General features: G+C 37.6%; 1 protein-coding gene across 1 annotated transcript in view; it reads right to left on the bottom strand.

The window, feature by feature from the left end:
* Window positions 1–26,587, bottom strand: part of PTPRN2 (protein tyrosine phosphatase receptor type N2) — a 636,037-nt gene that overhangs the window by 22,106 nt on the left and 587,344 nt on the right. The window contains exons 17-21 of the mRNA XM_077789214.1: window positions 24,065–24,142; window positions 12,183–12,302; window positions 10,872–11,038; window positions 5,158–5,211; window positions 3,110–3,174 (exon numbers count right to left, since the gene is read on the bottom strand). Coding sequence (XP_077645340.1) covers window positions 3,110–3,174; window positions 5,158–5,211; window positions 10,872–11,038; window positions 12,183–12,302; window positions 24,065–24,142 — 484 coding nt within the window. The remainder of the gene's footprint in view (window positions 1–3,109; window positions 3,175–5,157; window positions 5,212–10,871; window positions 11,039–12,182; window positions 12,303–24,064; window positions 24,143–26,587) is intronic.

Genomic DNA, 26,587 nt, shown 5'->3' with positions numbered 1-26,587 from the left:
TGTGGCTGTTAGGAAAAGTGCACAGATGCAATCATTGCATTTGCTGCACCGGAGACAGTGGAATTTATTAAGAACTTCCCCCAACAGCAGATCTGTCCCAGTGCCCCTGTGAGCTCCTGCACATCCTTCCACCAGCTTAATTCACCTCTCAAGTACACCTTTGGGAGCATTTCTGCCCTTGTTACCAACTTTTACTGTTCTGCAAGTGCCCTGAGCTGAATTTAAAATTTTAAAATTTTCGTTCCTCAAAATTCCCTTCATCAGAGGAGTTGGAGCCGTCAAATTGATGTGGCAGATGTCAAACACAAAATCCGCCCCAGCTTGGTTTCTTTTGCCCTGCTTTAGTTTTTAGGAACAGGTCCCTTGTTGGTGGCTTTCAGCTTCTAAAATAATATGAGGGTTGGCAACAACAGAGTAGTAGAAGATATGAATTTATAACGCGTTTAATAGACTAAGTGTTAGCACTAATTCAATGAGCAGGAGAAGAAATTGTAAATGACAAAGGCATTTACAGTTAACTGTCTAAGAGAATGCAGGGAAGTAAATCACTACATGATAAAAGAGCTCCTTTGCCCAACCTATTAAAGACCCCACTAAAGAGCCAAGGTATTTATTGATTGCTTTCTACTTTCCCACTGCTGAAACTAAGTGCTCCTCTATTTACTTTGATTTAAAAATGCATTATTGTCTACTTTCTAATAAACCAGACCACGGAACAAGAAACTCAAATTATTCTAAGTTTATTCTTAAAAGTCCGTGGAGGTTTTTTTCGGTTGGGTTTTTTTTTGCTTTTTTTTTTTTTTTTTTTTTTTTTTGAAAGACTGAAGGCCTTAATCCTTAAAAGGCTTTTTGAAAGAAGGGTTCCTCGATGCTGGCCCTGCAGCTGGGCCCAGATTGAAAGTGCACTTACATTTTTATGTTCAGCGCTGAAGGACTCTGAAGTTAGCCCTCGCACTGCACATAAAAGCTTTGGAAAGGGCATTCTTTGCCACTCGTGCAATTCATTCTCTAAGAAAAGGAAATGGAAAGAAAGATTTCATGTCCAGGGCTTCAGGCCTTTGATCATTTGATGAACATTGGATCCTCAACCTGGGCCTCCAGCTTCTCAGGCCAGACAAAGAGCGCCCCGGCCGCACAGGCTGGGCCGCGGCTCCCGCCCGAACAAAACCTTTGGCGGCCGCACAGTGTGACAGCCTGGGAAAGGCCCACCTCAGCAGGGCTGAGATGCCCGCTCTGCCCTTTGATCTTTCATTTAAACTCCAGCCAAAGCACCAGGTCAGGGGATTTCGCGTCGCACACCCCCATGGGCAGAGGGGAGCAGGTCAAGAACAAAATGGGGGTGACCGATCTCCAAAAAGCCCTGTGACGCCTTTCTCTGGCCAGTTTCACATGACTTGTCTGGCATTGTGCAGCGCTAAGCCCACACTTAAAATGGAATTTGACATTACATGGTACAATGGAGTCAATAAATGGCATTCTTCAGTGCTTTTACAACAAAGTCAACCCTCCCTTAAGTGGCTGAAAGCCTCGAGCTAGAAAATACTCCTCATTTACTTCTATATGCCAATAAATTGCATATAGTTTAAATCTAGTTTTCATTATGGCTTCTCACTGCTGATAGCCGAAATGAGTGAACAAACACTTAACAAAGGTCCACATTAATTTTATGATGTACCATTGCTTCTATTTTTAAAGTCTACGTTGTCACGTGGCAAGTAACAAGCATTGGAAATATCTCCATATTCCTTCACAGAGCAAAAACCTATTTTCCAACGAGCATGAAAAGCTAATCTCATCCTACTGAAAAATTTATTTTCAGTACAGCGCAAAGGAGAAGGCAAACATACAACTTCTTTTAGCATCAGTGGCAAGTTCCACATGATGCTTGCGGGCAGAAAATTCAGTCCATGTTTGATGAGACATGTTAACAAAATCTGGAGAGAAAAAAAAGAAAAGCTAAAATCTTCTTTCTAAAGGGACCGGATACCACCATGTCCCAGAGGACTGGAATATTCAGGATGCAACAGCAGATGACTGCAAAGCATGGAGAGTATTTTTAAACTACATATAAAAGTACGTCTGTGTTAGAAGATATTAAACACTGTAAAGTGATTAGAATTCAAAGAACTAAATATTGTTTTTCTCTATAAATTTGTATATTTTTACAACTAATCCTTTTTCATTAAATACACGTGTGGGTATAATGCTAGATCTGGCTTAAGAACTCAGGTTAAGAATCAATAAAGGAAAATTTATTTTTGTTTATTTGGTCAGGTTTACAGGCTCACTCTCATCCTCCTTTCTTCTGAAGACAGTATCAGCATTAAAAATATGGTCAGTTCTAACAAAGATGATTTCCGAGTATCTCAAGTACTTCCCACCATGCACAACTTACCAAACAAGAAAAAAAATAAAAAGGAATGGTCCCAATCTCTAGATAATCTATAGATTGTTCATTTTAACAAACAAGTTTATGTTTAGTTGACAGATTATTTCCCACATCATAAAATTACACATCACAGATGAGACTTCTAAGAAACAGAAAAGTTAAATACATTGTTCAGTATCAAAGAGATAGTGCCAGAACTGGCAATGGAGATTTATTTTCAGTTCTCTGTCCTGTTCACTACAGTCTTTTTCCTTGTAAGAAACAAATCTGTGCCAGACACGAGGCCCTGTCTGGCACCACCACTTCTACACGCGTTGGTGGCAATGGGCAGCTCCAAAAAAGGAAATAATCACATCTGACCGTCATGGTGGGGCAGGTAACACCCACATGGGCAACAGCCATGACACAGCCTGGGACCTAGCTCCTGTAACCACTAAATTAGGGTTGCACAGCCCCAAGGCATCTCTTGTAAAAGCTGTAATAACTATTTTAAATGATAAATTCAAAAATTCAAATACTTCTCAACAGCACAAACACACCTCTCATTCACAAAGCATTTGCGTTTGGTATGAAAATAAAACTACAGAACATTCAGGAAAGAGTACAATTTGCCTCTAATTTATTCTCAGATTTTCTGTGAATATTGCTCCCCCACTGTTGTCATGGCAACACAAGCACATATTTCAGCTCTGAGGAAGTAACAAGCCTTTTGATTCTCACCTTTGGCCATTTTATTGAGAACCATGTCAATTAGAATGTAGGTTCCACTTCTTCCCGCACCATCGCTGCCAACAGAAAAGGAAAAAGAAAAAAATAAAGCCTATCAGTGTGCATCTAGACTCAACATGAAGGTACCTGCCCTTAACGTTACCGTGTTACACTTGGTGCGAGAGGAGAGAATGAGGGGTTAAAGGAGGGTACTGAGAGGAGAGAAAGCTTGCACTGAATAAACACAAGCTGCTTGTGGAAGATTAACTACTACCCTGCATGGATAACAGGGATTTGCTTTGATTTTTCAAGTTTATGCAAGAGAAACATTTTAAACAACAGTGGAAAATCCTAAACCAGGATACCATTTCTATTAAAAAAGTGTACATATAATTGACCTTACAGTCACTAATATATGAGATGAAGAACTCAGAGTAAGTTTGACTAGAACATTATCCAGAACAGTTAAAAATGCTCCAGATTGCATGTGACCACAGTGATCACAGGGAATGCAGAGATCTGCTCAAGAACAAATATTTAATTACTGAGGACTGCAATTTTCTTCACTATATATGAGCGGTTTGTTTTTTTTTGCACTGTATCTTTCCCTTTAATTGTTCCCTAGTAACAATGACCAGAAAGAAATATTATCTTGTAATTTTAAGAAATAGCTTTAACTTTTGTGTATCCATAGCCCTTCCTCAGAGATGTGAGACCAAGCCTCAGGAGGAGGAAAGCTCCCTAATCTGAATGCAGCTTGTGTCCCTTTCAGAGAGCAACGTGTAATTGCCAGCGTGATGCTCTTTTAGAGCTGCTGTTAGCAAACATAATTAAGACTTTAAGTAAAAGCTTTTTTTTCTTTCCCTCCCCAAAATTTTTACAAAGGTGCATGTGTGACCCATTAGGCTGGTATATAGTTCTATTAATTAAGACATTATTTTTATTGATAGCTCAATTTGTGTAAAACAATTAATGAAAGAAAAAAAATAATAGAACAGCATGAAGCACGTTATTGTATTCTGTTTACAGTCAGGCTATGAAACTTAATTTCTGTAGACAGAGATTTTTTTCTTTCAGTTACTAGATCACTATTTAGAGAAAAGGAGCTAGTGGTAATAATTTTTTTTCTCTGTCTGTGAAGGGAACAAAGACACAGTCTTATTAGTTAAGCTGAATAATGAGAGACAAGACAGCAATCAGGCCCAATAAAAACAAAAACTCCTGAGCTCATGGTAGATATTTCCATCCATCCCAGTAAGGAAATAGCAGGAAACATGAAGGTTCTTCATTGTGCATCAAATAGCTCCTTTCTGATGTTTCCTGAAGGCAATGCAGACAAACCCACTCTGGAACATTCAGCTCCTGGCATCCTCACGTGAGAAACACATCCCCTCCCTCCTCACTCCCATCCAAAGTGAAGTGCCACATGGCAAACATCCTGCCTCTTAGCAGGGCTCTTTTCTGTCTTCATTATCTACAAGGATATTTTTGATAAATAAGTCAGAACCCCCAGTGGCAAAACCCAACACTAATGTTATTATGGTAAACTTTTCCACTGAACTGCCTGACAGCTTTAGAGTGCATCTATCATGTTGTCAGGCCTAAAAATACTCTGTGCTTAAGGAATTACTCAATCCATGGGCAGCCTGGCATTGCCCTCTTCTTACCCTGATCACTAAAAACAAGTAAAGAAGAAATAAAACATAATTAAGTGTTAATAAAATAAAGCAGACTAAATTGGGAGGGCATGCAAGGAACACCTGTAATTTTGAAGGAGATGTATGAAACTGAAGTGCTACTTATACTAGAATAAGTGTGGCCATACGTTGTTATGTCATGGCTCAACATCTAAAAAGTTATATGGAACAATAAATTTGTGATGAAAACAGATCCTAAGTATTAAATAGCATTAAAACTCAATTGAGTTATACTTAAAACTTTTAGCCTACCTCACTGTTTAGTGATTAATGTAAAGCTTTAATTTGCCCATTTTGTTTATATCTGTGTTAAATTCTTGCATATACAGAGCTCTCTAAAGCTATTTTAGAAATTGTACTTGCCTGCAATGAACAACTACTGGACAAGAGCGACCCCTGTAGCACTTGTTTACTTTTCTGAAATAAAACAGACACAAGAAATTAATTAAGCATATTATATACTGTTTCTTTTGCCAACTGTCAAAAATAAGAAATAAGAAAATGCAAATATTACTGTCTTTGAATAAATACTCAGGTTGATAGTTTCCTAATATAACAAGCAACTAGGTAGATAATCTTTAAAGTTTGATTCTGGTTTACTGCCCAAGAAATCCCAGAAAACATTCCATTATTACTGTTGTCCTGGCAAAACAAATGAGCTATTTTCTCAAATGGTTCATTTCTTAGCTGCAAAACTATGATTATCTTAAGATGCCTTGATTTTGAGGAAAACTTTGAGTTCATGAGCTTACTCAAGGAAATATCAAGGGTCATCAAACTGAATAAAAATTTTTAAAAGGCTATTCCACTACACCTTGTACAATGTGCGCTGATCTGTAGCATCACTTCTTCCCAGAAAGGCAAATGCCAAATCTCCTGAAACACTTCTTAAAAATTCTAAAATGTAATCTTACCATAGTAAAAATAACTAAACCCATCAGTACGCTTTGGTTCTACTGCTTTGGTTCTACTGCAGAAGTGTTATATATTTAATATTTACACATTGTTGTCTTCGACAACAGCTTCCTGATTAAACCCTTTCAGTGGCAAGAGAATATATGTGAAATCAATCAATAAAAGTACAGCCACAGAACAGGTCAGCTGATGTGTAAACTCTATGAAGGAATTAACTAGTGCTGAAGTAAAGCAAGATACTCATTCTAAGAATAGAGCCCACAAAATTGGCTTAAATCTATTTAAATTGCCTTAAAAACACCAAAATCCCAAGCCTTCTCTTTTGCTCTAGGATATATTTTGCATGTCAAGAACATCGCAGGCCAAAATCCCGTAAAATATGCACACATATGTTAACAAGGCAAGATGAATAAAGGCTAAAATAGGAAAGCATTGCTTCAAGAAATCAAAACCTTTCATTCAAATTATTTGATGAGATGTTTGAGATTACTGGAGCTAGAAGGTCTCCTGTAAAATAATTTCATAGGGCAGCTGACAAGGGGTGCTCTAATAGTATAAGGTGTGCTCCCCAGCTCAGTGTGTTACACGGGATCCTGATAACTAAAGGGAGCTGCCGAAATCTGACAACAGTGGTGTGATGTTATTATGAATTTTAAAGCATAACTAACCTACTGAATCATTTAGTTCTTGGCTGTTCATCTATTCACTAACATCTGTGCTGTGAAAACATGCACATATCTTTAAACACTGCTTACAGTATAGCCTGAAGATGCCTAAACTTCTGACAGGGTGTTGGGATACCTGGAACTCAACCCAAATGGGCTATGGAGGTATTGGTGATATCCCATGAAACCATGTTATCATATTCTTATTTTTGTTAGTTCAGATTCTAACCAAACTTGAGAACAATATTAAGTTCTTGTTGGGATTCCCTTTAGACATTTGAATTCAGGGACTTTTCACAATTCTTACTCTTTTGCTTACTTATGTAAATCATACTTGCAGAGACATTCTGTCTCTATTTATATTCACTGGATGTAAGTAATTAGTGCAGTAGAACGATGCTCTTATTAAATGAGTGGTAAGTCATTGAGAAGCACATGACCTCAGAAGTTAAATGGACCATTTATATGTCCATAAATATATCTATATGCAGGCAGTACCAAACAAAACTTCAATGACTTGGGCTACAGCAGAGTTTTCACAGGAATAAACCATTCAAATTCTGACAGTCGTATCATGAGGATCAGGTCCTTCTTTATGATACAATGCCTGGTTTGGTGTTTTTTTTTTTTTGGGGGGGGGTTTACCTTTTTTTTTTTTTTTTGGTATTGTACAGTAAATTATATTTGAAATGTCTGTACCAACATCTGAAACAGTCAGCCTGCATTCCCCAACTTGCTGCTGGTCACTGTCCCCCCACCCCCATCAAGTGCATCAGTGAAGAGTTGTTTTTCCATTTCAAGTATTAAATAAAAGCTAATCACAACAGGGGGGTATTTACCGTTTCTCTTTCTGCTTGTGTGGTTCCTTTGTTCCTTGCGTGGCACCACTAATATGATATTTGCATGTTGTGACTAGCCATCTACCAAAGTCCTAATACCATTTCAATGACAAACTCGATCTAAATCTATCAGACCTCTCAGTAAATCAGACAGCCAGAGACACATGTTAGGGAAAGACACCTTATGTTTGTCAGTTTTATTGAAGGCGTTTCAAACATTCTCATTATCACACATTTCAGAAAACACATTAAAACAAAGGGTTTCAATCCAGCTGGTTCATAGCTTTGTCTATATATAGCTTATGAAAATATTTAGAAGTGCAGCAACATCTCATTTCATTCTTAGTTCTGGCTAATGAGAGTGAGCTGAAAATTCATCAGTAAGCAAAGTTCTTGAATGTTGAAGAAAATATATATTATATATATATATATACATATACAGGAAGAATTAACTTAGAAAGAATGATTAGTAATACAAACCAACCCTTGGCTCATTGAGTGAAAAAGAAATCATCATGCAAACCATCAGCAAGCAAAGGTCAGAGGTCGTTAGAGGCTCAGAAAAGGGGTTTCCCACATTGTCCCTGCAGCAGAGTCACAGTTTCCAATGATCACTTTTGTGACTATGCAACTGGGCTCATATTACTAGCTGCAACATCACAAAAATGACACTGGCAACCGCTAATTAGCTGGCAAAATAAGAATTTGTCCATTTTTAAAGTGAGCAGTGTTAGTAAATGCCATTGCACACAGCGAGAAGTGATAGCATAATAGATATATATTTTAAGCAAAGCCCTCACATGTGATGCTAATTATCTTTTAGCTTAGCAGTCCCTCTTTAAAGTGTAAATGTGCTCCCTCTGGGCTTCAGAAATATTTAATGACACATATCAGTGCATGACTAACAAGCTAGTCCAGAGCAATAATGATTGGTCTATTGTTCAAAATGAAATTAGGACTCCAGAAGCATTTAAAACTGACCAGTGGTTTCCTTAGTAGCCTCACCTCTCAGGGACTGTCTTTTGTACAGATTTGTAAAGTATATAGAATAATATCTTTTTGGCAATTTATTCCTACATTATGAAAGTATGATAGATTATTCAGCAAGGTTTAATGTATTTGCTAGATGCAAAATCATCTAAATCACTGTCTGATACACAGTAAGAGAAATGTAAGCTTTCAGTTTTCAAAGAGACTTGCAAAATTTACTTCAATAAAAATGTTGAGGTCCATATTTCCACAGACTCTGGGCAAGGTAATTTTGGGAATCCAATTTTTCTTGGTGATGAATTATAAAAAATAGAGGGTTGGTTATGTATATGCTTAATTTCATATATGTATGTGTGAATATATAAATATACACACATATCCATATATATATACAAACACACTGAATGCACATAAAAACATAGATAAGATTAAAAGAAATGAGAGCAGCCCCTTCCTAGCACTACCCTACTAAGAGTATGGTAGCACTGTCAGACATTTTTCTGGGGGCTTTATGACTCAGCTGTTGTAATCTAGCAGAGTCTGTACTTTCAATAGAAAGCTTCAGGTGCAAAACATGTATTGTATAAATGAATTCCAAATACATTATTTTAGCAATAGTGCATTAGTTTTTTTGTCATTAAAAAAGAACAAAAAAGAAAAAACAACCCGAAGATCAGATGACCAAGAAAACTGAGATTCATAGACCAGCTATTGTGCATGCCAAAATTCCTTTTCAGGTGGAATTTTACTATGCATTCAGTACTATGAGTTCATTGTACAAAACCTGCACGTAGCAAATGATTACAGTACCCTACACTGGACTGTGAATACATGTGAAATGAACACTCAGAATTCAATTAAATCTTAACAGGTTCATTCCCATACTGGCTTAAAATACAAAGATTGGCAGCTCTGCTACTTTTCTCATCTAGTTATCATTTTTCTTTTTCAAAGTATTGCACAACACTTCTTCCACACGGCTATTTAACCCTTACACAATGTCACTCTAAGAGGCGCTTTCCTGGCGGCGTGAACTGTGACTTACTGTGGATCTAATCCTGCAGCTCACGCAGGGACCTCAATCCTGACTGAAACGAGTCAGAGGCGAGGTGCTCTGAACTTCAGATGTCCTGGCTGTACAGGCTCATTTATGCTCCAGTTAGAATTGTGAGCAGATTTGCCACTAACTTTGAAAAGGGCAAAGCCGGATGTTGCACCAGCTCTGTGCTGCAGCCTCACACAGCTTAATGGAACCGAGTCACAATCCTCACTACAAAAATTCACTACAGGCAACTTCCTCGGTGCCACAAGCAAAGGGAAATCAACCTATAAAAATCATATTAAAGTTGAACCCAGAGAAGAAAACCTTGAAAATTCAATTACAATTTCAACTCCATTCTATGGCTGTGCTTCCTTGCTCCACTACTGCTTTTGTGTTGTGACTCTGTAGTATATCCTTACATCCTCACCTAGCCATAGCTCCAAGTGACTCAGAGCAGCTGCACTCCATTACCTGACCTGCACCGTGTGAGATGTCTCTCTGCTTTGAAAAGCCTTGCAATACGTACAAGAATACTGAGTACATGAAGGGTGGCATTTAGCCCTAAATTTTTAAGGGTAGAATTTTGCCAACAGACAACTGTGCAACCAGCTCCTGCTGGCTGTATGCCAGCTCCTCCCCTCGGGTGCAGATGCACAACTTTGACTCGCATCAGTCAGAGCTCCCAGCGCTCGTTGAAAGAAACAAGTTTGGATCTTTTGAGCTCTGAGCCCCGTATAATCACTTTGGGAGGTTGTAGATAATATTGTAGAGCAGAGAGAACAGCACGTGATCCCACAGGCCGCTGGTGGATGGAGCACCAACTCCCCAAACCTCCTGGAGATTCTTTTCATTAGTCATAAGCGCGTCGCTGTGGATTAGCTGGTACACGCTAACACCTACACGTGATGCACTGGGCATGGTTTGCAATCAAATGAAGATTATTTCGCTCCAGTATTTATCATGCATGGCTTTCATTTTCAAATTAAAATTTAGATAGGCACAGCAAACATTAGAGAAGGTGGAAGGTGGTGAGGACTTTCACAGCTTTTGCCTTTGTATATTTGTATTTTAAAGCCACACTGACTTTCTTTAAAGTTCCAAAGGGTACCCTTTGTCAATATTTTCATCTGCTTTCTCAGGCTTCCACCTTCCTGCAGCCAAAGGTCTGCAGACCTCGCTGTTGGATCCTTATGAGCAAATGGTACCATGGGAATGATGTTATCACCATACGACTCCATTGTGATTCTTTTTTTAAAGCTCACACTTTCTAATTTACTTGTGAAAGTCCTTATATAAGGATCTTGGGGGAGTCACACGAAAAGCCTGGAAGTTGCAGAAATTGATAAATACTTGAAAAACAAAGAAATACAGAAGCACTGAGATTATACAAAAGTAGGAAAGGTATCGATCTCTAAATGCAAAATGAATATGTCAAACCCAGGCAGCATCTCTGTGTGAGGCAACGCTAGACATCAACCTACTGACGATATTTCTCTTGGTTTAGCACTTGGCATTACAGGCTGAGGAGCCCACTTTCAACCCAAAAATCTTTAAAGGAAAAAAAAAAAAGCACTAGTTCCTCAGACCCGTATGGTCTTAGAAGAAGCGCCATACTTTGTGCTTTACCTGCGGAAATCCAGAAGGGATCTGGTGGAAGCAGGAGCCCTCTGATCGTTCCAGCTGAGGAAGTGGAACTGGGTCACCGTGCGGGTCTCGTTGGTCTGCAGGTTCTTCAGGTAGAAGCTCCTCACGAGGAAATCCTCGCACCAGATGTGCTCAGAGACAAGATTTACCTACACCCACAGGAAGGAAAAAATGGAGATCAGCAATTCTGGTTGCAAGTCATGTCTCCAGGATTGCAGGTGTAAGATTTCTGGGATGAAGAAATTGCACGAAAATTTTATTTTTATTAGCAAATTGGCCAGTATTAAGGGAAAAAAAAAATCATTTAGCAATCAATGTAGCTGTCAGAAAGGGGTTAGCTGCCATTGCTCTTGCATAGAAAATATAAGAAAAATCTTGACAATTTTAATGCAAAAGGAAAATTCACTGAATTATATCTTTATAACATTATGTGAACAAAAAAGATATTTTGTATTGAAAATGTGTTAGACTGGCAGCTCTTTTCTTTTCAGAAATGTCTACAAATGCATTGTCCAGCCCACCCTCAGTGGTCTTAAAAATCTGAGTTGAATTCACAAGAGAAGTAAAAATTTGGTTTCTTTTGCTATTAAGAAAAATAAACATTTAAAAATGCAGGTTATTTGCAGAGCTCATCTTTTCAGAAAATGATTTTATTCTCCTTTTAGTTTAAATAACAGAATTACTTCACAATTTCTCCACATTTCTTCATATTTGGCATTGTGGTATTATTGTCTTCCTCTACACAGCTGGACCACTGGAAAAATCTGACAGTCGTTGTCAATGTTGCATTGCAACATAACTTGTGATATTTTGGGCTAGAAATGCAAAGCAGAAAATAAAAATATATATTTGTTGTGACTGAGGCAAGAGATAAAAATAGATAGGATTAATTACTACAGCAATATAGAGGTTTTTCTACAAAGATTTACATATGGCTATCCTAAGGCAAAATCCACTAGTTCTAAAAATACTAGTTTCCTATAAAACACAAATACACGCTTTCATATATCAACCACTTGTAAAACCATTCAAAATGCAAACATTATTGTCCTTTTTAATATTGCAATATTTCACCCACTATTTACTATACTTTATTCGGTGGAAAGCACCTTGCTGTTAAAGCTGCACTCCAATTTTTTTTGCAAATACAGAACTATCCGAAGGCACACCAAATGTATTTCAGAGTATGCAGCTCGACCTTCAGGTTAGAACACCTCCAGCATCCTTCTGCCCTTATGGAATCAGCCCCTGCACTTACTGTCACGTTTGCAACCAGAAATTTTGTGCAGGTACCTCGTAGATGTGGTAGAGGTTTGACCCTTCGTCTGGCCAATAGTGGTAGCACTGTTTGACTCCGTTTTCCACGAGGGGTGTCAGCATGACAATAACGACACAGCCGTTCTCCCAGACCATCTGCAGACAAAGAAAGACACCGTGGCCACATTGTGACTGCCTAATTACTGCGTGACATGTATAATTACTGCACTCAGACACACAATCAAAATTTATTCCATTCACAGGAAATTTATTTCATTTTCATTAGACACTTTTACTCTGCAGCTGCTTTCAAATCCCTGAATAAACTGGTACCATATTTTGCAGGCGGCCATGAAATATTAAAGAATTTCCTGCGATTTCAATTCAGGTCATCCCCAAAATCTCTGCTGGCTCCCCGTACCATGTTCAACTGCTTTTCTGTCCAACTTTTAGATCCACTAAAGGAACACTGAATGATGCTTGCAGAACACCCATCTATTTAAGATATGATATTTAACACTGAAGCAAGCACAGACCTACTAAAGTCACATGTACTGAAACCTGTTTGTGTTCTCAACCCCATGTCTTTTCTCAGTTTGTCAAGCAGCAAAAGCCATTAAAGTGCTGCATTGCTGAAACGATCATAAAAGTTGCATCTGAACCACAGTAATGAAGAAAAGGCAGAGAAAATTCTTGTTTTTTCCAGAAACATTTTGGATAGAGAAATCATACCTCCAAATGCACATTTATAAAAGATTCATTGCAAATGTGCATTACTTTCTTTTTCCTTCTTTCTTTCCTTCTAACTTTCCTTTGTCTTCTTTCTTCCTTTGTCCCTTTTAAAATTTTTTTTCTTTTTATTTTCCTTTTTCTTTCCCTCTTTTCTACTTTATTTTTCTTATTTTTTTCCTCCCCTCCTCCTTTCTCTTTTCTAGTTCTGTTTTCCCCTTTTCTCCCCCCTTTTATTTTTTCCTGGAGGTAGAATGAAAGTCCAACTTGTGCTGCAGACAGTGCACTCACAGAGCACAGGTACAGCAGAAGCAGAGGAAAACAGAGTATATTCCTGTCAGCATGATCAGTTAATAATTTAGACCAGCCACAGAGGAGGATAGAAGAATCAAGCACATCCTCAACTAAAGGATTTGTGGATGTCTCTCACAAACACCAAACAAGCAGAAATGCTCTGGTCTGGCATATCTCTGTTCCAAACAGCCCATGACTGAACAAAAAGGCTCCTATGAATTAATACCAAGCAGCATAATCACTAAAAACTGTTATTATTATGCTGTACATTGATGTTATATTTGCATACAACTTTCATTGTCTTATTGCTAGCATATAAAATTACTAAATGAAGAGTAAACTGCTCTTTTTGTGAAGGGTTATGTTTATTTCACAGAAATATTTATAAGCAACTGTATTGACATGTAAATTTTGTCAACAAAAAAGGCCTTTGTCTAAAATGTGCAAAGAAGAGATGATACATTCAATTCAAGGATTATTTTTTAAATTACATATCAAATAAAAAGGTTTCCCATTCATGGATAATGATGTTGTCTTCTCTTTTAAGAATAGCTTGCATATAGAGAAACAAATAATGTTTTTCTTCCCTTATTTCATTTTGCAGCATAATTAAAACTACTTTTAAAATGGGCTTAGAATTATTTAGAGAAATGAATCTAGGGTTTACACAGAATAGGGTTATTTATCATTTTGAAAAGAAGTGGGGTGAAAAATTACAGTGGAATTTAGGAAAAATATTTTAATTTTTAGCCCCTTAAAAAATGCTTTTTAAATAAAAATGTTTGTAATTTCCTCATCCTCACGTTAAAACCTCACAATGCCACAAAACCATTTAAACATACTTTAAAATTATAGACAATTTACAGATAGATGTATATTTATCATTGTATCTTTTTTGTACTACATTTGTTTCAGGCCACAGCTGGAAACCTTCTTTATATGTAAGGAAGATGATACAGATTTCTTTCATTCTAAAATAGTTTCACCTTTTTCAGTCAGCAATCAGACTAAGATAAGAATTCAAAACATGCATCTTACTTTAAAACTAGCCCCACTAAATCAGTACTTTCATCACATAACGATTTAATGTGCCTCTAGAAGGTATAGAAGCTCATTGAAGCCATTACGAAAATGAGGAGAAACACAGTTTTTATGAGTGTAATAAAAATACAATGATCTAGACCATAAACTAATCATCGAGCACTCTGCTTGTGCCACCCAAGTGTAACGTTATAAAAGCCCACTCATTTAGAGAGGAATCCTTACAGTTTGGCAACCCTGTTCATTGGTTCAAAGACAGAGCATTTCATTAGAGAGGGGCTGTCTGCATCTCTGAAGATTTCATTAAGCATAAATCCAAATGAAAGTTAATTTAAACAAACAATTTCAAAGTTACTCTGGGGTATAATATTTCTTTTAGGTCATTGTGTGAAAAGTAGAAGTCAAATCTACTAAATCAAGAAGGCAATGCAATGTAGTGCCTCCATTCCTGTTACAAGCAACTGTCCCTGCATCTCCTGTGCTTACCATTGAGATGGGATTTTCACTAAGGCTCACCACCTGTGACTGGAGGACTACAGCATTTTCATTGTTTCCTTGCTGATTTAAATATTAGAACATCAGCTTGGTATCTATTACCACGTATTTCCAAATAACTTGGAAGCAGGATGAGTCAAAGGCAGCTCACAGTTTTACATTGTCATCTGTTTACCTCCTCATCTTTCAGCAACTGATGGGGTTTTCAGAAGCTGCATCTCCCAGCACTTCACACTTGGCTGTGCTCAGTGTCCAGACACACTCATAAACTACAAAGTGGCCCCAAGAATGTGTCTTGGTAAAGAAAGAACTGGACTCAGACCTGGTCTGCACAATCCCAGCACAGCCTCTGAAGTGCCTGTGGTTACCAAAGATACATTTCAGCAGGCCTTGGAGAATGGAGGAAGAAGTTCAACTGCAAACATGCAGTAATTCACATATTTCTGAACTTTGTATGCTTGCAGAGAAGAATAAAGAGGATAGCAGCTCCACAGAGCACAGGCTTTTCTTTTTATGTAGCACCCAGCAAAATTAAGCCTTAGACTCTAAGTTTCTACAAAAACTAAATATATTTATATATATACACGCATCATATAATATACACATGTATATATTTGCAATATATAAAACTAATTTTATTTTATTTTACTTTTTAAAAATCACTTAGCACAGGCAGGCTCATGTTTGTAATTCATGGTAATATTTTCAGCAAAAGAAGAAGAAATGTTGAATGGAGTCCTGTGAAAGCCCAAGTTCTGTACAGGAGCTCACTGCAGAGCCTGCAGTGCATTCTTTGCTGAAAAGGGAGGACACTGCATGATTTTGTATGAGATGTCCACCTGTAGGCCTAGAGAATAACATGTTAATGATCTTTAATGAGGTTCTGCTGTATGCATCATTCTCAGAACACTTCTTGGACAAGAATAACACCATCCTGTTCCATTTGCTGCAAATTAAAGGCTGAATCCTGCAACCCAAAGATGAGCAGAGCATTTGTGATCCTCAGAATTCCCTGTTGATGAAATCCACCAAGTGTAGAGACCTCATGCTGTGGTTATCCAGCATTGCCAGCTCCATATAAAAGGCTTCCACATTGGGATGAATTATATTTAGTAAGAATTACTTGAAAAGAAGCACAGAATTGGTTTTTCATGTAATGATAAAAACAAAGTCACAAATAGCAGTGTTACAACAATGCCATAAATCTGATAAAACATCAGTTTTTGATAGTTTATACTTTAAAATGTCCTTGTTTACTAGCTTGTAAATAAAATTGTTAATATGAACCCGTTTTCTTTTTCAGACACTTTATCACTTTGAAGCTTCTTTTTATAATAAATGATTCTTCTCAAACTCCTTTTTCAGCCATTTCTGTCATTTTTGTGACGGGGAAATGACAAGATATGAACTCTGCCCAGACACTCTTCATTTAATGGAGACTAGTAGAAAGATTTCCAAAATGCAATGATTTAGAAGTAGAAAATAGATGGGATAATCAGTTAAATCAATCCAGTTCACTAAATATAACCTGCAAATCACACCAGCTGCTCTCTGGGAGAGACCTCCAGCAAACTACAGAATTTACTTTTTCAGTCTTTTAGGCTTCCCATACAATTGGTATAACTGGTAAATACAAAGACTTGGAAAAGCAGATGAAGAAGCAAAGAAAACCCAAATAATTTCTGATAATCAAAACTCAATATTAATAAACAGGACTCCTAAAAAACAACACAAGGTGCTAACCCTTGCTGCATCAGATAACATTCATCCCATTACATATTGTGAAAATAATTAACTCAACTGTGATGTCTTTCAAGCTTTTAAAAAAATTAGGATCTTCTAACTGAAGGAAAAAAATGTGTTGAATTTAGATTTTTGTTACCAACTTCACAATTACCAAATTCACCAGTCAGAAAGTCATACAGACTTTTTTTATTAAATATTTTGTTTGTAAATGACATAATTTTAATATGAAATGGGTCAAATCTGGCAAGGGGAGAATTGCCATTTGTAAATCATAACAGTGCCTGAAAGTTAAGCAAATCTGTAGAATGAAAGATTAATGGTCAACAATCTGTACTTAATTTAAAAAGTATCTGACTGCAGCTGGAAAAATGACTTCAGAGAGAACCATACATAAATACACACTTGTATTGTGTCCCCTTTCTGCTGTAGCAACACTTATTTGAAAGTCATAGGGAAAGGCAAATTCAAGATGACTGTACGTGTTGCAATAATTTCCCTTTCTGCTTTCTCATAGAGACATAAACTGTTCTTATTCTTCTCAGTAGATTCCTAACAAGCCTTATTATTAAGTAATTTAAACATGAGCTTTGTTTAGAGCTGCACCGCTGACAAAACTACATTAAGGAGCAAAAGTCCACCAAAATAATTAGAAATTAGCTTTTCCTTTAGTACTGAAAATGTGGAAACTAAACAATACAGGGCTACAAATTTTAAGGGACCATTTCTAAGTACCTTCTCCAACCAGAGCCATAATTAGAGGGAGCATGGTAAAAGCAGACTCCTTCACTGAACGCTTATGGAATTTCTAATGCTGTATTTATTTCTCATGGCATGACAAGTTACTAGAGCTCTAGGGGCCACTGTTCTGTGCCTATGTCTCCCTTGCTGTTTTTCCTTTATTAAATTAAAATATGCATATTTTACACATTGAATTGCTTTCTGTTGGTTTTCAGCTGCTCTTCTGTCTGAAGGTGAGAACTAATTAGACATGCAGGAAGTCCCATTCCAGGCAAAGAAAATAAAACTTGGGAATCACAACTGCTTGAAAGCCCAGTGTCTGCACAGAACAAAATGCAGAAGAATAATTTAGTCTGTAAATTAATTTCAGCACTCATAAAACGTGCTGAACTGGAAGAACAGAAACCAGCATTTAGAGCAGACAAGGGTTTGGTACAGTTGTTCCTACTCAGCCCATGGGCTTGGAACACTGACTTTGCTGGAAGACTCATTCAGCAATGGGGACATGGTCTCCTGCTACTGGGATTTGCCCTTGGAGACTACTGATGACTAATCCTTTTTACAGAGGAAACAGTCAACTGACAATATTTTACTGAATTCCAAAACTGGAAGAGAGAAGCAAGTGTTGCTGATGAGACATGCAAAGATTTGTCATGTCCTCAAGACTGTGATTCAGGAATCAGTTCTTAATATGCCACTGTGATCTCAGAGGAAACCAACAGTCAATTTTTCGGACTGATGCTGTCAACTTACTCCTGAACAGGGGTAGAGAAAAGTAAAAATATTTTTAGATTAAGAAATGCAGGACTGGGGCAACAAAAAGCAAATGGCAGTTGAAGGCTGAAAGGCATTTCCAGTTGCAAGACTATTTCATGTACAGACAAGTAATGGAGGCAAGATGGGTAAGGAAAACGATGGGTTTGACACAGAATTGTAGGATGATGAAGCTTTTTCTTGCTTCCTAGAGGAGCATCCCAGCCACAAAGGGGCAGCACTACCTGAAATCTGCCTTCCACCTCCTGTCTGACTCTGCTGCTCATGAGTGGTGTCTGCTCTGTCATCCTTGCCAGACTGAAGCACTGGGGGATCTATCCAGCCTGAGCTACAGATCTGTTTAGGCAAAACCCGTGGAGTTTTCTGGTCTAAACTACGAGTGTGTCCACTACGACGGTGAACTGTATTTCACTTACTCTCATGACTTACTGCTATAGGTGCACTGTACTTTACTCAGCATTTGCAAAATGAGGAAAATCATATTTGTCTAACCCTGCTGCAGAACTTCAATAATGTTCAGATAATGATTAATTATGTTCTTCATGGAGGGAGGACATCACAAGAGCACAACAAATGCTTACAAAACTATATATAGGACATATTATTTCATTTTCCAAGGCAACTAAAGCATGGCATGAAGTGCTTGTTCCCTCCCCCTATTTCACTTAATGTGGTAAATTAAAAAAAAAAGTGAAAATGCACTTCCCTCCAAAAAGAAGGAGGGGAAAGAAGGGCAAATGTGGGTAGATTTATGAAAGAAAGGCATTATATAGAATATTTTTCAGAAAGAAAATTTATGTCCTCCTACAGAAATGTTCATTTGGAGATGACAAACCTTAGCAGACATGCAATTTATAAAACCAGCATAATTAAGAACAATTTTTCAGTGAAAGGACAGTTGGTTTTAAGTATACTAACTCTTAGAAATAGTTTCTTGCATATTATCATCCCTTGCTTCTTAGAATACTTTGCAAGTTAAGACATGTACTACATGTCAAATATTTTGTGGAATTATAACCCAGCACATACTGAAAATAATAAAATTTTATGCCTCCAGAATTATTCACAACATGGAACTCCTGCTGCGAAAACTTGTTATAGATCAGAAATGTTCTACATCCTCTTTCTTTTGAATTATGTTCAAAGAGATGTTGAATTTTAATAGCGCTATGTGAAAGAGCTGAGTGAAATCTCACTGAAGCTGCCGGACAAAATCATCACCTTTCATTCAAGATAAATGTAAGAAACAAGCAAACTCTTTTATGAAGCCTGATAACTGAAATTACAGAAGTTATCATCAAAAACAAGAGAAACATGAAGCATATGGACCTGTGAGCTTCTCTAGAAACTGATATGCTTAATGCAGAGAGAGAGCATTAATCAAGGCAAGATGATTAATCCTGATAAGCAGCATAAATGTGTAAAAGGAATAAAGACACCACCAGCAAAGCTCGACAAACTAGCATTGTGATCCTGGTAGAAGAAAAACTGAAAGAGAGGTTGGGGGTAAAACACTGGGTGAATGAGATTTGGAAAATAGAAGTTATTGACTGTTATTTGATTCTGTCTTTGTTCAAGGAAATAAAACTCTGTTATTTCTTTGTAAATAAAATGGAACTCTATCAAAGCAAAACCCTGTCCTGAGGATGAATTTTCTTTCCAGCTGAGAAGAAAACAACCCACAGACCTGACAAATTGTTTAACCACTCAGGTAAAAATGGATTAATACCATGTGAGGACAGTCATCCAGTTTTCAAGAAAGGGAATCATGAGGTGGAATTCCCACTGAACAAGAATAGAATCAATAGAGGATGTATTTCTCAGAAATAGTAATTGGTAAAAAATGAAAACAAGACCAGATAAAATTAAAAGAAGACTTAAATCAGCTGGAGGCTTTTCAAAATTAATTAAAGTAGTGGCTGGAAAATTTCCAGAGTGGTCCAAGAGATGACAAGCGGGTAGAGATGAAATCTCTGCTTGAGCTGCAAACACAGAGCATCCAGACAGATTAAGAAGCCCTGTGGCAAAACAGATCAATGAGATGACTGACAACACAACTCCTGCAGGCTAGAAAGTTTTCAAAGGAATAGGTAAGCCAGGAAAGTTGGAACTAACTTGGCACTTGCTAACTTAGAGACGCTATGCCAAGAATCTAAGGAGCTGGAGAAGTAAACCAGAGGGACACAGATAAGCATGGAGGCTTTTTGCCATTAGAAAAGTCAGTGTAAGATTGCTGCTTTTGATATCATTATTTTTCTTACAGTATATACAAATTCTAACACCATTTGCAAATAACAAATATCCAGGCATTTGGACCATCTCCAGCTCAAACATGTGCCTTTGAAAGAAAAACTTTCATCAAGCTGATCCTTCAGGTCAGCTTGGAAACCCAAATTAATAGAAAGTTTTACAGAAAATTCTGAGACTAATGGCCTACTCTAGAGGCCCAAATTAAATGGTACTGAAGAATGATACCTGCTCTTCTCCACCCTACCAAAAAGACTCAATCTTCCAAGAGGTGGTCACTAGTGAGATAAATGGAACTGGTGCCTCTTCAATCCCATAATGGTACTAGGCTTAGATCACACTGAATCACACAGAACCACTGGGTTGGAAGAGATCTTTAAGATCATCAAGTCCAACCCAGCCCTAACACCTCAACCCTGGCACCCAGTGCCACACCCAGTCTTTTTTTCAACACATCCAGGGATGGTGACTCCATCAGCTCCCTGGGCAGGCCATTCCAGTACTTTATTACCCTTTCTGTAAAAAACTTTTTCCTAATATCCAACCTATAAATATAGGTGCAGCTTAGACCTCACCTGTACTAAGAATGCTAAACTACATGAGCCTGGGCCAAGCACCATCAGTGTTGTATGAAAAAACTCTGCCTAGTTTGAGAAAGCAAAGGCACTGAGCTGACTATGATCTTTGTTTGGATCTGGGCAACTCAAATACAGTAAATGGGAATTTGTTTGCTAAGTGTCTAACAGCACTTGCACTAAAATACTGGGCACTGGATCAACATAACAGGTTTTAGAGGGGCCTGCCAGTAAAACTAGAAAAAAAGATTGCCCAAAACTAAATTATCTGTTTGTTAAAACCTACAAAGTATTGTGACATTCCACAAATCCATTCATAGCAGGCCAGACTATTTGCTGCTGTAGAAGTAGTCACTGACTGGTGGGAGAATATCATGAAAGCTTGAGAGAAAGCTGGTCTAGAAACTATATCTGGAATAAGAGCATGAAATGCAGACAGTCAGTACAGATCAGAAGCAGTCTGGATTTCATTGTGGATATCAGCTGTGTTGCGAATGCCAAGAAAGTTGCCTTACACTGTCAAGTAAAACAAATGTTCTGTAGACAAGAGTTTTCTAGAAGTCAGCTTGAAAAGCCTACAGGAGTGGAGACAATTACAACAGGTTCTTGCTGGGGCAACCTTTCAGCCAAGACACAACGGAGTGACTGATGACCACTGTGCACCCTGACTGTTGGGAATCTCAGCAGCCAAATCTCTGCAAAATAGGAATCAATACATCCAGCAAATATTGCCATGGAAGGTGGTGTCAAGCTCCAAGAGTTTCTGTTTGACTTGCTAAAGCATGACATTGTGCATTTAGACAAGGAACAGCAGAATAGTCCCAGGTCCCTCTGGAGGCAGCTGCTCTTCTCACTATCAGTCAGAAAACTGCTTCACTGAGCACAAAAAGGGAAAACAGAAATGCAACTCTGCAACAGCTGCCATTAAGTGGAGGAGGGAGAGGGAGGAGAACCACTGAGAAGATGTATCAGGAATGAATAATTGAATCATTAAACAATCCCTTGCGGCATTATCATGGAAGCACCATAAACAGCAGAAAACTGTATCCAAGTAAATATCAACTGACTGTGCCTTGACAGGAGTTAAGACTGTTTTCCATAGCAAGTTCAGGTTTCCTATGCTTTACATTAAAATAGGCACAATTAGGTGAAAATAGAAATTAACTTTTCTCCTGCAACTGCGCATAAACTGCAAAATATTCAAGCCATGGCTTTTGACTTGCAGACTTCTTTATTTTCATGGTCGTGGATGCAGTGTTCTGCAAGGAACTCATATCTCTTGGCCTGTTTACTACATCTGGTTGACAGCCTGGGCTGTGTAAATGGCCTGGGACAAGAACTTGGACATTGAATTGTGATTGACAGGCAGTTTACATGGACCAACCCAGGACACTGGCATAGGTAGATTGTTATGTTGAAGTGACAGACATCATCAAAATAAATTTCAAAAAACACCTTTTCTATGGAACCTAACAGAAGAAATAGTAGAAGAGCATCACATCAGAAATGCACACAGGCACACTCAAATCAAAGCTGAACCACGGCTCCCAAACAGCTTTTGGTGAGATGTTTACAGCAAATCTGGTGGGGGGCTGGAGTGAACTTTCACTGATGGATTACTGGAAGAGAAATAGCAAAAGCAGCAGAAGGAAAGTGAAGACTTTTCCACACAAAATAGCATGAGGAAATAAAGAAAGAGAACTTTTAAGTATGAAGTGGAATGAAGAAGATGGTGCCACAGAACAAAGTTGTAGTCTTTGTGACCGTGCAAACAGGGTGCCTAACTTTTCAAACTGATGTGGGAGAAATACAAAATATATCCTTCATACTATGCTTGTATGATTAATTCTGATTTCTGCAATGCTTACTCAAAGTGGGCTTTTTAAATGCTGTATTTAAAAACAAGAACATATATTCTTCAACTTGTAAAGAGGCATTTACAGGTCAAAGTACACACAGTGTAGATAAACAAATATGAAAAAAGAAACAATTAAAAACCTGGACCATAGAAATCATAAAATGTCATTAAAGAATAGCTAACATACTATTTGATTTTGCATGTGTAGCTTAACAAATACATTTTCAAGTATCATGCCTGTTAGAAGGAATCCATTTACCAAGCAAAAAAGATCAGTCTTCTCAATTTTAGCTAATTACCAAACAGTGAAGACAAAATTCACAAGCTACTTGAAGATTCAAGCCAGACCAAAAGCTCACCTGACTTCAAGCAGAAAGCATTTGCTCTGCCCTTCTAGAAAACAGTCCCAAAATATCTTGGACTGAGCACTTAAATATCCATGCGCCCAAAATTCAACAACTTTTTTGAAAATGTCCTGATTACTCATCAGAAAAATCGTGACATGAAAAGAGTCTTCATTTGAGATCAGTTAATAATTTCTAAGGATAGGTCAAGTGATGCAGATGAAGAGATGACTTCAACAGATGCAAGCTCCTAAAATACAATGACACTTCTGAAATTGTCACACAGACATTCTCTTCTCTTCTCTTCAGAACAAAAATTTCTAAATTCATAATGCAAAACAAAAAATAAAAGCATATGTTCATGTTGATAATAAGCCCCAGCTGGCCTCCTCCCCAGGCAGCTTCTGCAAACTTTCAGACACAGTTCTGTACTTCCAAAGGAATATCTAACATTCATATCCATCACACCATCACACACATCTACAGCGTGTGTATGTCCAAACCTGAGAGCTGCACAGCACTAAAACACCTGCTTGCAAAGTAAGCTCCTAATTATGCATCAAAAACTACTCCATTTAGTCCCAGTCCTGCAAAGAATTCTGCTCCTACTTAAATTTATGCAGCTGGGTCCTAACTGCCTGTGGCAGGGGAAATGCATAAAGATTTAAGCATATTGGAGAACTGGGACACGTGTGGAATAGATTTCAATGGAAAATTCATGGCACTTGGTGTTAGGTCCTTTCTGATCTGGAGAATGACAATGAATTCTGGCTACACTCTTCAGGCCCTCTGAAAATCACTGAATTCTTGGCAGTAATTTAGTTACAGTGACCAGGCATTAAAATATAAATACTTTGCCCTGAGGTTCTCAGTATAATTTTCAGAGAAACTATTCCTTAGCAGGGCTTGTTTTACACATAAATGGCTTGAATAGCCATGCACTAGATTTTAAATATTTTGAAATCAAGGTCCATTTACAGTGACTCAAGCACAACATACTTTTACGCAAATTACATTTCAAGAAGTAAAGGAAAACTTGTGACATAAATTCAACTTTCAAAAAGATGTTTAACTTACTTGCCAGAAGTCAGCAACAGTAGCAGGGAGAGGGCCCTGGGTGGCAATATATGCAGGGTTTCGGGGGTCATGGTCCATCTGGAATAAGGAAGAAGAACACAGACTGGATTTATTTGAAGGAAATCCCTTGGAGTGTTAGAGACAGAAAGCCTGTGAGGGCAGAACAAAAAACTTCCTAAAAGACTGTCATATCCATCCACCCTTTATTGGCAAGTAAAGTGTTTTATTTCTATTTGTGAGCTCAGAGGAGAAGTTTTCCCCCAAAAGACTGATGACACCAGATGAATATCAGCACACGTGATGAGCAATGTCCCATGTCCTCAACATGCAGAGGAAGATCATTTATGGTGGCTGACAAAGGCATTTATTTGAGATCAGTACTCGTGGTTTCATAGCAACCTAGGAGCCTTTTGAAACATTTTTCTACACTGAATGTTAAGAATGCTCCACACATCTAAATATGTTCTCCATTTCCACCATGCAAGTCAAGGGCAGATGTAACTAAAAAACAGCAAAAATGGGGAACAAATTCAGTTTCTGGCTTTTTCTGGTTAGCTGATTTATCTAAATGCATGGATTTGGCCTCAATGAAGGAAGTTCTGCTTAAAGACCTTAATTATTACGTTTAATTCAAGGAGCAGAAAATTCACTGAGCAGAGAAAATAAAGAATCTAAGAAACAAAGCCATCAGGAGTAAATAGGATTAGTGTGTTACAATGAATGTTTTTGAACTGATGGGTTGTTTTCTTGGTTCTAAATCTTAGGACCCATTCTGCTGAAAAAGAAGATCTGTTGATAGGATTAAAAAACAAACAAACTCATTCTAACCCTGAACTGGGCAGGACAAAACTTTGAACATAAAGAAAAGAGACCCATTTCAGCTCTGAGATGTGTGGGTGTGACTCAGTGACACTGAAGTCGGTAAGAGTTAACTTATACTCATGTAGCTGAAGGCAGAATTTGTCTCAATACACAGTTCTGTTCTATAAGTAAAGATCTGAATAAGAATGAATGTGAGTCACATTTGCATTAACAGGCATCTCCTGAATTTATTCATAGCCTATCAAAATTTTCAGTGATGGTACATGTCAGCGTAAAAAAGGCACCTCATAATTATGTGCAACATAAAAGAGGGAAGAACCATAAAAGAACAGATGTAAGTTATTCTAACAGAACAACAATATGATGAATGTTGTAAAAAGGAAAAGAACACTTTTGTGTTTCTAATTTTCTGATGTATAATTAAGCTGGACTTAATATTAAAATTCTCCATGACAACACAACACAGGTAAAAGTCACTGACTCCATTTAGACTAAAAGCTTACTTCTGATTCATCACCCATAGTTACAAAAAAACCTTGACCAGGATGTCTGTAATACCATCATTTTATTCCAAGTTTCATTGGGATGCTTCTCTTATCAGCAAATAAATCTTCCCAACAAGCAACTGCTCACTAGAAATGTCAACCTTGCTTTCTTTGCCTTTTGTCAAAAGCAATTCTAATAGCAGCACATTTACTACTGTGGGTATTTTAACACCAATGAAAACTAGCTTTCTTCAGAAATTGGTATTAATAAAAAAGCCCTTAGGAAAAATTTCAAAAGGGGCAATTTTTTTTGTTGTTGTTGTGCTTTGCTTTGTTTTGTAAGAATTGAGACTCTGAACTAAACACAGCTGAAAACAACAGTAAATGTGATCAAGCAAAGTCAAGCTTACAAGCAGGGGGGAATTTTATTTTCGGTTACAGTTGAAATAATTTGTTGTTGTCTCGTTTCGAATCCCAAAGATCTACAAGATTTAATTTTGTGGTGAAATGATTTCCTATGCTGGAACTAAAAATCTTAACTTAGAAAAATTGACCTACACCAAGGAGGATATGCTACTCCCAGAGGAAATTGTTGTAGGCTGCATCCACTCAGAACTGATGTCATTTCTCCACAGGCTAGAGCTTGGCTTGGAAAAGTAACCAACAGTAAATACACAAAACTTTAGAAAAAATAAAATTTACTTTGAATTCTTCCTAAATTATTATTTTTTTAAAATGTAGATATGCCAGAAAACAAAGGCAGAAGAAATCAAGGATGATGCAAATAGTGCTGTCATGGAGGAAATACGTCTCAACATTCAGCTGATAAATCAGGAATAGGCCAATCTTGGCATTTCAGCATTAATCAATCTCTGTCACAAAGGTGCTGTTGGAACGTGGCAAACATTACAATAAGCACAGAATGGTGAAGTGTATCAGCAGTTTAACAATAATTCAAAAGACAATTACAATTATTACATTCCAAGCACATTGTGTTGCACAAAAAACAATTATGAGCAGAAACTCTTCTTGCTTGGAGCAAATAGAAAATGGCAGAAAATGCTATCACACTATTAAATGATCTTTAACTGAACAAAGATAAGAGCAAAGTTTACACTAATTAAATGAAATTCCTGGTTTCATCAATTTTGTATTACATGCACTGTTTAAAAGACCATGGATTTCAAGAAAAGTGTGAAAAATCCCTACTCTGGTC

The sequence above is a fragment of the Lonchura striata genome, chromosome 1, assembly GCF_046129695.1.
Source record: "Lonchura striata isolate bLonStr1 chromosome 1, bLonStr1.mat, whole genome shotgun sequence".
NCBI lineage: Eukaryota > Metazoa > Chordata > Aves > Passeriformes > Estrildidae > Lonchura > Lonchura striata.
This window is presented reverse-complemented; position numbering and strand designations above follow the sequence as displayed.